The following is a 13349-nucleotide window of genomic DNA, read 5'->3' as shown; positions in this document are numbered from 1 at the left end:
CCAAATAAAATAAATAGATACATTTAGTTACAGTTTTATTTAAATGCATTATCGTTTAGTTGCATTGTCATTTAAAAAAACATAATTTAAAAAAAAAAAAATCAACAATCCAAAAAAATTTTAAAAAATCACAAAATGTCTTGAAAAAATCTTGCAATAAAACATCTCATAGACATCAAACACTTGAGCATATGCCTAGCAAACACTTCACATGCAACTAAAACAAGGTCAAACTATCTTAACAAAATCAGCAATCAACCGATCAATTGTCTTATCAATTGAATCATCCAACTGTAGCAATTAATCATGATCAAAACCAAATAGATCAGTCTTATATTAGGGTATTCAGTCTCTAAAACCAGACCTTCTTATCAACCATCACATCAATGGAAACAAAGACACAGATCAATATGACTATTGGGTTTTGTTCTAGTTAGTTTTTATCTTTTTAAATCAATTGGTGACAAATCATGTTCCTATGCTACTCAAGGATGTCCACAAGTGACTAGAGGATACGAGATGGTTCATCATCTTTTTCTTTGTTTGTTGTTTGTGGTGTGAACTGATGAAGTTTTGGAATAATGATACTTTGGGTGTTTGTGTTGGTATGTTCATTTGGAAGGTATCCTATGCAAAAATAAAAGTCAAGGATAACAATTCTTGTGACTATCGTACACACCTCGACCCTTAGTGCTATATCCAAAATGGAGGGTTTCACTCCTCGTCTAGAAAGTGTTTGTTTTCTACAATGGGATATTGGTTGCACCTTGATTTTTCATATCCTGGTGTATGAAGCTCCATTGTTACATAAATAAGGCTCAAGGATGATAATGTTGCACATAAATAAAAGCACAAGAATTTGTTGTGGTTCATCTTTTCACCTTTTTTCTAATAATCTCTTTTTATTCTACTAACTTATTAACATTTCTTCCAAAAAGCATTGAAGCATGAAACAAAGGCATATTTTGACACACCAAAAAAATTACATAGTTACATTATCATAATTGCATTAGGTTGCACTTTTAGGTTCATTTTGCGTTACACAATAATAAATTGCATTACATTCATAGAATTAACGTAAGATTGCATATAGAATCATAACATTATAACATCATTATAGTCAAAACATCATATCATATAGAGCATCTAGAAAATACATAAGTCAGATCATCATCACATACATTATAAACTCATAAATCACATGCATATATGAAATATATAACTAACTGCATCTCATAAATATCTGAAAAAATGTGTTAGAATACAATAAATATAAGGCCTGAAAGCTTAATAAAGTGTCTATGTCAAATGTCAACCAACACTGGCCCTATTTGGAGCCTGTCTACTAGGTCCTGCTCGAGGATGACTTGGTGGTGGATGAGGTGGTCCCATCACACCCCCACTACTTATATTTCAGCTCACAGATATACCAAACCTACTCCCAAACTTGTATGTCCGATAACTAGGTACTTGATGTCCCACATGAAAAACAACCTCATAGTGTTGATAATAATACATGGCCTCCTGTGCAGAATGGAAAAGCCTATCAGACTATGTGTGTATATCGGAACCATGAGAAAAATGTTGATCATATGCATCATGAACAACTGTGCTCGATGAACAAAATCATCTTTCTCTATCCACAATTGATCCCTCTCAGCTATCAGTGCATGACACTCCTGAATCTAGGCCTCATGCTCCTGAAGGAATCGAGCCCGATCCTCTCTCCCGTGTCGCTTCTATATGGCTAGTGCATCCTGTAGGCTCTGAATCTGGGCACTAACCACCTGAGGATCCCCTATCTATGTATTCTCTTGCCCTATAGCCACATCCTCTAGCTTGGGAATCTATGTGTCCTTATCGCTACTCCTCTCTGTTCCCTCTAAGATGGATGATCCCGAGGAAGAATCATCATCATCATCTATCGAATCTGTGTCCCCGCCAATGGCAACATCTATGTCAACTTTGTCCTCCTCTCTAGCCACTACAATAGCCAGGGCCACCAATCTCCTTTGTCCACCCCCACCATCACCTCCATCATCACCTCCTCTATCCCCTCCTCACCTCCTTGGTCATTAACCCATTTGTGTTGTGATTAGTACTGTAGGATCTATCAAAGGCATATGATTATGACTAGTCCACCATACATCATATTGTGGAGTAGTACTTGGATCAACCACACCTGTATCCCAACCCCACTGAACTAGTCTCAATGAGTCAAACTCCATGAAAGCTACATCAGGACTAATACAAGCCCCGTAGTCAGACACCTCTCGTGTCGATAAAGAAAAATATGCAGCGACGTTAGGAATACCTTGGATCTCTCCAAACTGTCATAACACTCATCTAAGAAGATGTACATCAATGATCCTTTGTGTTTGCACTATCCTCCTGATCAAATATCTCTAATGTCAACGATAGGGTAGGTGTCATGCATCATCAACCTAGTTGGGGCAATCTAAGTAGGGCTTCCATGTGAAATGTTGTAGAACATCAATAGCATGCCTCCAGTACAAAGTGTTCCCCATCCCCTGTGTCTAATCACACTTGTATACCTATAAGCGTAGGTCTCCTCTACCTGTAACTGGACATGAATCACTGGCCAAAAGATAGCAATATGCTCCCAAGCCCAGACTTGTAGGAGCATGATGCTACAACTGATGGATCTATATTCGAGATAAGCAATTGTGTACATTTGATAGTACAACATAGCCAATGTACACAAGGACCCCAAGTGTAAACTCTCCTCTCCCCAATCATACCTACAAGAACCATCCCCTAGCCCATATGAAACCCATGACATCTCTGATCATGAACCAGTAACCCAACAATGAGATTGTACATGACTATCATGACATAATCAGAATCCTAGCTCAGATGATCCCATCCAATCTCATATAATCCCTCAGGCCCTATATCCTACTCACCACACTCATAAAACTCACACAAAGCTGCCATACCAGTCCTGTGATCATAGACTACCCTCTCTCCATGAATAGTTATGTGTAGAATCCTCCACACATCCTCAAATATAACTGAAGCCTCACCCATCGGCAAGTGGAATGTGCATGTCTCTGAATGCCATCTCTCGACCAGAGCAATGATTAGACCTTTATTGGTCGTAACTTCAGGGAGATATAGAAAGTGATATAGACCAACCTAATGAAATAGAGCTATATCATTAGCAGTCAATTGATCTCGCAATGTCAGACCACTAGGCCTATTCTGCCAAGTACCGAGAACATATAGGATCTCCTGCAAATATCAAACATCAGAGTATTAGTCATAATGTCCGCATATGATATCAATGCTAAGAAAACAAGAGCATATTCTTTCAAATTCAACGAATGCAAAATCATTAATACAATTGTGACATTGAAATAACTTACACGAAATCTTATGACTGATGTGAAACAATAATGACTTATGAGAAAAAGCTTGGTCTCATGTGAAATCGTTAACATGCATGCAAAGGACTTAACGTATGGGACATCCAATAAACACTTGCGAAAATGTTTTGATGCATGTAAAAATTTTGACATACGTATGTGAAATTTGTAACTTTTGAAAATTTTGAAAAATCTGGAAAAAGTTTAAAAACAAGCAAAATCTGACAAATTTTCGAGACACTTACCACATTGCCTATGCTAGTTGGGCATTGATATGATCTGAATCGCTTTGATAAGTGACGTTGTGCTCCAACGCCCACCCTTGCGCTCACAATGCTCACAAAATGTTAGATGAAACTGCTTTGTATGCTCTGAACCCAATGAATGCAAATGAGACAAATGAACCTAGAATTTCCTATTTATAACCAACAATTAAGGTTTTTCCTTCCAAAACAATCGTGATCCCCCTGAACTTTGAAACACTTGTATTTCAGTCAAATGAACTTGAAAATTCATGAAATTTGAAACTATCACTTGTAAGTGCATTATCGTTAAATTGGTCTCAATTTCCAAATTTTTTGACCAATTTTCTGAGGGGGCATATTTACACCCTATTGTCATTGAGGCATGCTGGGGCAAGAAATTTTTCATTTTCTTTGAAACAATGTTGTTGTGGACAACATTGTCTCTAAGAGGGGCAAATGTGGACACCTAAAAATGTCGCATTGCTAACATACTAATTATTTGTCTTTATTAATTAAATATTTTTTTAATTATTTAATTAATCTAACTTTATTCTTTTAAACTAATTTAATCATCACATTTCATCATTTCTAATTATTCAATTTCTTCTAATTTCCCTCTAATCATTTTAATCATTCAACTTTTCCTCTTTAAATTAATTAAATGATTTTATTATTTAATTAATTTCAAATTTACAACTTTAGTTAAATGATCTTTATTATCTAATTAAATTCAATTTCTATTTTCCCCCTAATTAAATAGTTTCTATAAATTATTTAATTGGCTAACTATGTCTTCCAAATTAAATAAATTTCTCAAATTTATTTATTCTAATTTTTCTCTTAGTTTTAAATTCTAATTTCCAAATTCTATTTCTTTTTCATGTGCATGTTATTGGATATTTTTGAAAAATCAATCTTAAATAAATTTTAAATCCAAAGTTAGATTAAAAGCTATTTCCTCCTAAATTCTAACTAACACTCACCCCCGAGTTCCACCTTTTCTAACTAATTAATTAATTTTATTAAATTTCTTCAATCACCTCTCTAACTATCAATCAACTTTTTAGCTCACTTCAGTTTCACCTCTCAGTCAATTCTCTCCAATTTGTATAAATTTAGCATCAATCTCCCATTTTCATTAACCACAATCTTCAAATTCTTGTGCTATCATATATTGCAGGTTATCAAGTGCGACTCTGAGAGCCAACATTACATAAGAAAGAGAAGAGCAATAGGAGCTTTTGTGGAAGCAACAATCGATTGTGTTTGACTAAATTGATTTTGTTATTCAATTGTTGATTTGCATATTTCCTGCTGTGCTTAGGGATTGATTTAATTGGATTTGAGTTTTGGTGGTTGACTCGCTAAATTTGATTATTTATGCCACAATTCTCCCATAAACATCAGTTGTAATGATCTGTGAATCTCCCTCCAAATGAACCAAGGAGGGCAACAATTTCTTTGCTACGATAACCACTAGAAGAGTTGTTTTCACTTCTGCAATATTGTTCGTCACTGAGCCAAACCGTTCCATACTCCATGCTAACATTCGGCCCTTCCAATCTCTAGCAATACAATACGCTCCTAATGGGCTTGGATTCCCATTCAAAGCCCCATCAAAATTGAATTTGAGCCACCCATGATTCGGTGCCACCCAATTCATTTTTTTCTCACTAGAAGTTGGAGGATGAACCCACCTCGACCCATTAACAAACCAAATCACATTTCAACTTAACAAAACAATAATTGTATGCTTTATAACTATGTTAGCGATTGCCCATTCATCTCGTTCACTGACAGAGAAATTTGTCTGGCTTATTTTCACTTCTTTACCATTACTACTTCATTGGCAGAGAAATTTGTCTAAATTATTTTGACTTGTTTACCATTACTAGTTCATTGAAGAAAAAATTGTTCAACTTATTCTAACTTTTTTACCATGACTAGTTTATTGACCGAGAAATTTGTCCGACTTATTTTGACTTCTTTATCATTGCTAGCTCTTTGAAAACAAATCATCCGACTTATTTTGAATTTTTTACCATTACTAGTTCATTAACAAAGAAATTTGTCTGACTTATTTTGACTTCTTTACCATTACTAACTCATTGAAGAAAAATTTGTTCGGGTTTTAATTATTATTTTTATGGAGGTCTAAAAATGTGAGCATGATAGCACATCAATGACAACCCACGTGCATTTTGACTTCTTTACCATTACTAACTCATTGAAGAAAAATTTGTTCGGGTTTTTATTATTATTTTTATGGAGGTCTAAAAATGTGAGCATGATAGGACATCAATGACAGCCCACGTGCACACCAGCCCAGTGAGGGTCTTAACAGAGTAGTTTTTTCCATCTTATAGGGGGGCACAAACCTCTTTAGCTAAAAGCCAAGGACTAAAGGGTATCCATTCTGCCAAATTCATTCGGAGCACGATTCAGACCTCATGTCTTACAATGTCGGAGCCTTGCACTCAACAAGACTCAAGATCCCTGGTGGGCTCATTTGGAGCCATTCAACTTCACTAATAGACCAAGGGTCCATTGACATCCGACTTATTTTGACTTTTTAACCATGAGTAGTTTATTGACAGAAAAAAAATTATTCGACTTATTTTTATTTCTTTACCATTACTTGTTCATTAACCGAAAAATTTGACTTTACTATTACTAATAAGGAAATGTTATTCAGAGAAGATAATACCATTTCATACATTAATGTTAAATCAGATAAAAATGAAGTTATAGATATGACATATTACAACCCCAACGAAAATATTTTGAGCAGCTATAGTTTGACGGTTGTTGCACTTCTCACGAGGGACGAAGTCGCAGGTTCACCTAACACACAAGACCACAAGAGATATGACTTGTGTATAAAATTATTTTTTTAATTATTTATTGAATATTCCACGGAACTTTTTTCATTTTTGTTTGTATTTTTTTTGACAGTCAAGCAAAAGAACAAAAACATCTAAAAATGGTAAATCTGGTATGCTATTGCTATAAGAGCATCGAGTGAAATGGGGAGGAAGAAGACTTGAGGAGGGAGGGCTTAGAGAAAAAAATTGGAGGGTGAGAAAGTAAAGAAGAAATGGGAAAGGGAGAATCAGGAACATGTGAGGAGAAGAGCAGGATTTTGATAGTAGGAGGCACTGGTTACATGGGCAGGAGGTTCGTGAGAGCCAGCTTGAGCCTTGGCCATCCCACTTATGTCCTTTTTCGTCCATTTGCAGGTCTCGATATTGAGAAGCTACAAATGTTATTTTCTTTCAGAAATGCTGGCGCCCATCTTGTTAAGGTCGGTCAGTTATTATTCATCATTGTTTTGGATCAAATTTTATGATTTATTATTAGAATGAAGAAAGTAGTTAACATAAAAAGTGAAATGAATTGATAGGTCGTGAAATATGATCTCGATGATTGATGAAAAAAATTTCATGAAATCAAATGGATCATAGAACATGATCAGAAAGATTGATGGAAAATATGTTCATGATATTAGATGCATCATAGAAAATGATCCAAAAAATTGATAGAAAATATATTCATGAAATCAAATGGATCATAAATGGAACGTGATCCAAAAGATTAATGGAAATTGTGTTCATGAAATTAAATGAATCATGAAACAAGATAAAAAAAAAATAGATGAAAAAAATGTTCCTAGAATCAAATCTAAAAACATTTTAGACTCACTGACAAAAATATTTTTATAAACAGGGGTCTTTTGATGATAAAGAGAGCCTTGTGGCAGCTGTGAAGCAAGTGGATGTTGTTATATGTGCGATTGCAGGAAACCACATCCGCAGCCATGCAATCCCTGAACAGATGAAGCTGGTGGAAGCCATTAAAGAAGCCGGCAACATCAAGGTCTGTTGTACTGTGTAGTGTGTACACACATATATATTCTCAGATCTACTTCAGAGTCTTCTTTTCTTGCAGTAAAAGTAGAATAATTCGACAAACCAAAAAGAAATCAATGTTTATACACCAAGTTGCAGTTCTTTTTAATTTTTTTTGGCCCTAATGATAGTATAATATAAAATCTAGTAATCATTGTCTACTCAGGCCTCCAGTATACCAAACAAAACCTAAGACTAGTTTGTTTTTTCCTTTTATTTTTTTTCAGAGATATCTTCCGTCTGAATTCGGAATAGACCCGGACAAAATGATGGACGCAATAGAGCCAGGAAACGTGACTTTCATCGACAAAAGAGTGGTGAGACGCGCGGTTGAAGCAGCGGGGATCCCTTACACCTATGTCTCTGCAAACTGCTTTGCCGGTTACTTTGTGGGGGGTCTTGCCCAACTCGGCCGTTTAACACCACCCTCTGACAAAGTTTTCCTCTACGGTGATGGCAATGTAAAAGGTAATTAGTATTTTAATTGTGTTTAGATTTTTATTATTAATGTTTTGGATCAAACTACATGATTTATTTGTGTTTTTATCTAATTTATTTCACTTTCAATTGTAGCCATTTGGGTGGACGAAGATGACGTTGCAACTTACACAATAAAATCTGCTGTGGATCCTCGCACTGCCAACAAGACTGTTTATATTCGCCCTCCCGCTAATATTTTGTCACAAAGAGATGTGATTGAATTATGGGAGAAAAAGTCTGACAATCTCTTGGAGAAGATATCTCTATCAAGAGATGAGTTCTTGAATCTTATGAAAGGTAGGTAACACCTCCTCCTCTTATTTCTCAACATGTTCTAACTTTTTTAATTCGTTTTTTAATTCAAGATTTATAACAGAAAAGTCTCAAGATCAAAAGAAATTTGACAATATATTAAGAATAAGGATCTTCATTTTTAAATTTTTTTTCAGAAATAATTAATTTCTTGAACAAAATTTACAATAAAAGAATCCACAATGAAAAAAATTTGAAAATATATTAAAATTGTCACTTTTGATTCTTTAGACTACTTTATCTTATGAACATTATTATAAAAATTTCTTCCATTTCATTTCATTTTCAGTGCTCAGCACTAACTCTTATTTTATGGGGCAATGATGATCTGCAGGTCAGAACTTAGCAGAACAGATTGGCATGACACATTTCTACCATATGTTCTTTGATGGATGCCTCTACAATTTTGAGATAGGAGAGGAGGGAAGAGAGGCTAGCCAGCTATACCCAGACGTCAAATACACCACTGTCGATGCCTATCTCGACCGCTATCTAATATTATAATCAATTCATCTCATTTCTTATGTCCTCTTTTTTTGTTCTTGTTGAAGAGAGACATTAAGTATTGCTGATGTGGAATTTGAAATAATCACAGACATTTTATGATATTACATGTAATCATAAAATTCCCAAAGTTGAAGCCATCTCTTACATATCAATAATCTGAATCTCATCAATTTCAATATTAATGATCAGTCACTGTGCCAACAACAGCATCATTGATGGTGTAAGTTAAACGTCTTGTAGATGGTGGTATTTCAAAACTAATTAATATGTTATTGTAAGATTCTTAGAAACGAAGGTAAATTCTATTGAAACTCCATTCCTTGAAATGAAATGCTGCCAAACGTTTGCTTAAGACAGACTAAAGCAGGACTAGGCAACCGACTTGGAAAAGGATAAGATCACCACAATTGGGGAGAAATATTTAATAACAGGGCAGAAAGTTGGAATGAAATGATGTGAGGTTTGACCGAATCTAAAATTATTTATCCTAAGAAATACTTAAAGCCAAACTAATGTGACACAGTCGTTAACTAGTATGTTTTTAATTAGAAAAAATTGAGGTAGAAGACGTTGACAAATATCAACAGTACCAGAATAGATGTATGGAATATTTCAAGAGATATCGTTTATCTTAAAATCATAATCTTAATTCTAACTGTAAGCTTTATTTTAAGAGTGAGTGAACATTGGACAGTTCTAGTTTAATTGATTATAATAATATAATGTCAATTCTAAGGTTCTTATTATTATTAGATGTCTTTATTGGGAATTTGAACTTGGGTCTTCACACTGAGAACCCAATGTTTTAATCAATTAAGCTCAACCCCTTGAACCTAAGATTCTTATTATTGCTATAATGTATTTTAGATTAAAAGAAAAGAAATGTTTATATTTATGAAATCTAGTTATTTTGGAGAGAAATAGTCTCTAAATTGACTAATAATATAAAATAAATTATATCCAATAAATATATCAATATTCATGTCAATTAATCTAATATATCTTTTAACTTCATAATAAATCATTTTTCAACTTTAACAAAACAATAATAAATACTTAATAATTATATTAATGGATGTCAATTTTGTAGGCCAGGATAACCCCATCTCATACATTGATAGAGAAAGTTACCCGCCTTATTTTGACTTATTTACTATTACTAATTCATTAACACACGTAATAAGAAATGTTATTTTGAGGAGACACTTTAATGATAATCATTTATACGATATGACATATTCCAACCCCAACCGAAAATATTTTTAAAAGGTAAAATTTGAGCGTTGTTAGGCGAGAATGGAACCCACAAAATATGTCATCTGACGGAGATAGGGCTTAACGAAGAAAAAAGAGTTAGTCTCGCCTGTTCACATAACACAGGGTGACGTACTTTTACGTCATCACACAAGACCATTGTGTATAGAATTAATTTTTTAATTGAAATACAATTACATGTATTGAATTTAGATCAACCGTTAAACTCCTCTTTTGACTGAGCTCCTTACTATCCTTTAAAAAAAGAATTGACAACATAGCGCTACCTCCTCCGCAAATCGTTACAGAAAATTATATTATCAAATTGCCCATGTAACGTATTTTGTTCGTCATGATTTTTTTTTTACAATCAAGCAAAAGAAAAAACATATCTGAAAATGGTTAATCTGGTATGCTATTGCTATAATAGCATGGAGTGAAACGGGGAGGAAGAAAACATGAGGAGGGCTTAGAGAAAAATTTTGGATGGTGAGGACGTTAGAAGAAATGGGAAGGTAGTTTATCTATCATAATAATTTCAAAGTAAATAACTAAGGCAATTTGAAAGTCATGGAAGGATTGCAGCATAATTGTCCAAAGAGGGAAGATTATTGAATGCTTCCTTGTCAATTGACCAGGAATAATATGGTTCGATCTCTGTTCTCCATGCTGCACCTTCTCAAATTGAATGTTAGTGTGAAAGACATACAGAAAGATTCATGGCAGCAGAGGAATGATAAACATATTTACAATTTTAACAGAGTAAACACATCATACAGAAATGGGAACATACAGAAAACAAAGCATATGATCAGTCCCAAAAAACCACCACTATTCATTAGTTTTGAGTGATATACATGCATCTCTTTTACATGCTTCTACACACTTATATCATAATGGAAGGACAGTAGAATTAGTTGACAACAATGTTTCAATTTATACAAAATTCTAGACTTTGGACAGTTGAAATCAGTTGAAATGAGTAAATGTAGTGTTGGCAAATGGAGAATGTTGTCAAATCAAAATGACTGTTTGGACAGAGTTGGAAGCCACTTCATTTGCTTCACATGTCATATATATAACACTCTCCCACTTGAAAATCTTGATGGTTTTTGGTTGGGGGCTGGTTTTTGGCTGTTCTTTTCGCAATTTCTGTTTTTTTATTGTGGGAATTTATTTTTAAAACCCATGTATATGGCTATGGGAGTCAAAATAACTCATGGTTGTCTGGTGCTTTCATGTTCTTTTTGTTAGGACAACTTTCTGGTTGAGGGTTCTAGATCCATTTAAAATCTGTTTGTAAAGGGCTTTGGGTCCCTTCAAAACCTGTTTTGTCTTAATCAAAAACATTCTCCCACTTGAAGCTAATGAAGGGGGTCAGATAGAACTATAGTAATCAAATCACCTCCCAGACCTACCAAATTTCTACATAGATCATGTTTTTCTCTTGGCAGAATTTTAGTGAGCATATCAGCAAGGTTTTCATTTGTATGGATCTTTTCCAAGTGTAACTGTCATTCCTCCAACACCTGCCTAATCCAATGGTACCTCGGGTCTATGTGCTCGGTTCGTGAATGGAATGTTGGGTTTTTTGCCAAATGAATGCTGCTCTGACCATCACAATACAACATATATCTGTCTTGTTTTATTCCAAGCTCTGCTAGGAATTGTTGGATCCACAACATCTCTTTGCAAGCTTTTGTTGCAGCTATGTATTCTGCCTTTGTTGTTGAAAGGGCTACTACTTTCTGTAGTATAGACACCCAAGATACTGCAACACCTGCAAAAGTATATAGATAACTAGTGGTGGACTTTCTAGTGTCCACATCTCCAACCATATCTGCATCTGTGGGTAAGTGCACAAAGTTGGTGGTCAAAAAGGGGGGTATAAGTGGCCACTTTTTTTTCTGAAATCAGGTGAATCTGAACTTGGAGGCAAAATTTGAAAGTCATCCTCTGAAGATATGAAGATAATCAAAGAACAAATATTGTAGTACTCTGAATCTAGTTTCTATACTACTAAACGTTTTCAAAATTGGATAAGATTAAGGGGGTCAAATCCTTCTCGCACGAAAAACAGACCCTGATTTTTTCTAAAAAACATAACATAGTGTCTGACATGCGCATCAAAAAAGTCATAGTTAGATTTAGTATTTTGACAAATCCTTTGGCAAAAAGATAGTTAAGAGTGAGCATGAGAAGATGTGTATTTTTTGTAATTTGTTGTTTAGTATTTTTTTTTTAATGATTTTTCCAATCAAGCACATCTTGAAAATTAGATACCTGTTCGTGTGCGAAGGATAACTTGCACTAAAAAAATTGAAAATACAATTTTTTTTTTAAATTGTAAAGAATCAAGTGTACTACAATAATATATATATTTTTAAAAATTTTGGATAAGTAGATCAAAATTTATTAAAAAAATGGTACACGTATGCGTGTGAGAACTATGAAGACACTGGTAAAAGAAATTCAATAATAATATGTTATTGTTCAAGTTTAAAAAAAAATTATATGGTTAGAAAGCTTAGAAGATGGGTGAAAATATGGTGGCAATTTTAGAAATACCCACTTGATGAAGTGTAATCCTGATGATGAAAAAGTCGAGAAACCAAGGTGATAAAATAAAACACATCAAAAAGGAGGGAAATGGAGGGAAATCAAAATTCCAAACCGTAGCTTTGTCATCTAGGCCTATTGCCAAGCCTAAACAGTCAAAAGCGCATAGGGGTACCTATGGTATAAAAAACGTGTACGGGGTACTTATGGTGCAACGTACGCTCTATCTTTACTTTAAACAGCCCGTACGCGTTACTTTTGTTTAAAATTTGGGAGTACGTATAATATGATATTGTATATATAATATGTGTATATACATATAATATATAATTTATATATAATATATAAATATATAATATATAAATATATAATATATATATATATATAATATATTTTATATAATATATTAAGTATATATACACACATATGTGTGTATGTATGTGTATTGTATCTCTCTCTCCCCCTCTCAAGCGCATACAAGGTGCCTCTCTCTCTCTCTCTCTCTCTCTCTCTCTCCCTCCCTTTACCTCTCTCTCCCTCCCTCTCCCTCTCTCTCCCTTCTCCCTTCCTCCATACCCCATCCATCTCTCTCTCTCTCTCTCTCTCCCTCCCTCTCACTCTCTCCCTCTCTCCCCTTCTCCCTTCATCCATACCCCATCTCTCTCTCTCTCTCTCTCTCTCTCTCTCTCCTCCAT

General features: G+C 34.4%; 1 protein-coding gene across 1 annotated transcript; it reads left to right on the top strand.

Moving 5' to 3' along the window:
- The first annotated feature begins 6623 nt into the window (after positions 1–6623).
- LOC131065642 (bifunctional pinoresinol-lariciresinol reductase) lies at positions 6624–9119 on the top strand. Its single transcript, XM_058000217.2, has 5 exons — positions 6624–6938; positions 7361–7510; positions 7770–8010; positions 8116–8319; positions 8669–9119. Exons 1-5 carry the CDS (start codon positions 6732–6734, stop codon positions 8836–8838), a joined length of 972 nt encoding a protein of 323 aa, XP_057856200.2. The 5' UTR covers positions 6624–6731; the 3' UTR covers positions 8839–9119.
- The last annotated feature ends 4230 nt before the right edge of the window (positions 9120–13349 follow it).

The sequence above is a fragment of the Cryptomeria japonica genome, chromosome 3, assembly GCF_030272615.1.
Source record: "Cryptomeria japonica chromosome 3, Sugi_1.0, whole genome shotgun sequence".
In the NCBI taxonomy this organism is placed as follows: domain Eukaryota; kingdom Viridiplantae; phylum Streptophyta; class Pinopsida; order Cupressales; family Cupressaceae; genus Cryptomeria; species Cryptomeria japonica.
Note: the sequence above shows the minus strand (reverse complement) of the source record. Positions and strands in the feature narration are given on the sequence as shown.

What these genes read in the sequence shown, in the direction of transcription:
- LOC131065642 (XM_058000217.2), top strand. Translation starts at nt 6,732, where the DNA reads ATGGGAAAGGGAGAATCAGGAACATGTGAGGAGAAGAGCAGGATTTTG. An exon ending in AAGAAGCCGGCAACATCAAG is followed by an intron (nt 7,511 to 7,769) that starts GTCTGTTGTACT and finishes ATTTTTTTTCAG; the next exon opens with AGATATCTTCCGTCTGAATT. An exon ending in CGGTGATGGCAATGTAAAAG is followed by an intron (nt 8,011 to 8,115) that starts GTAATTAGTATT and finishes TTTCAATTGTAG; the next exon opens with CCATTTGGGTGGACGAAGAT.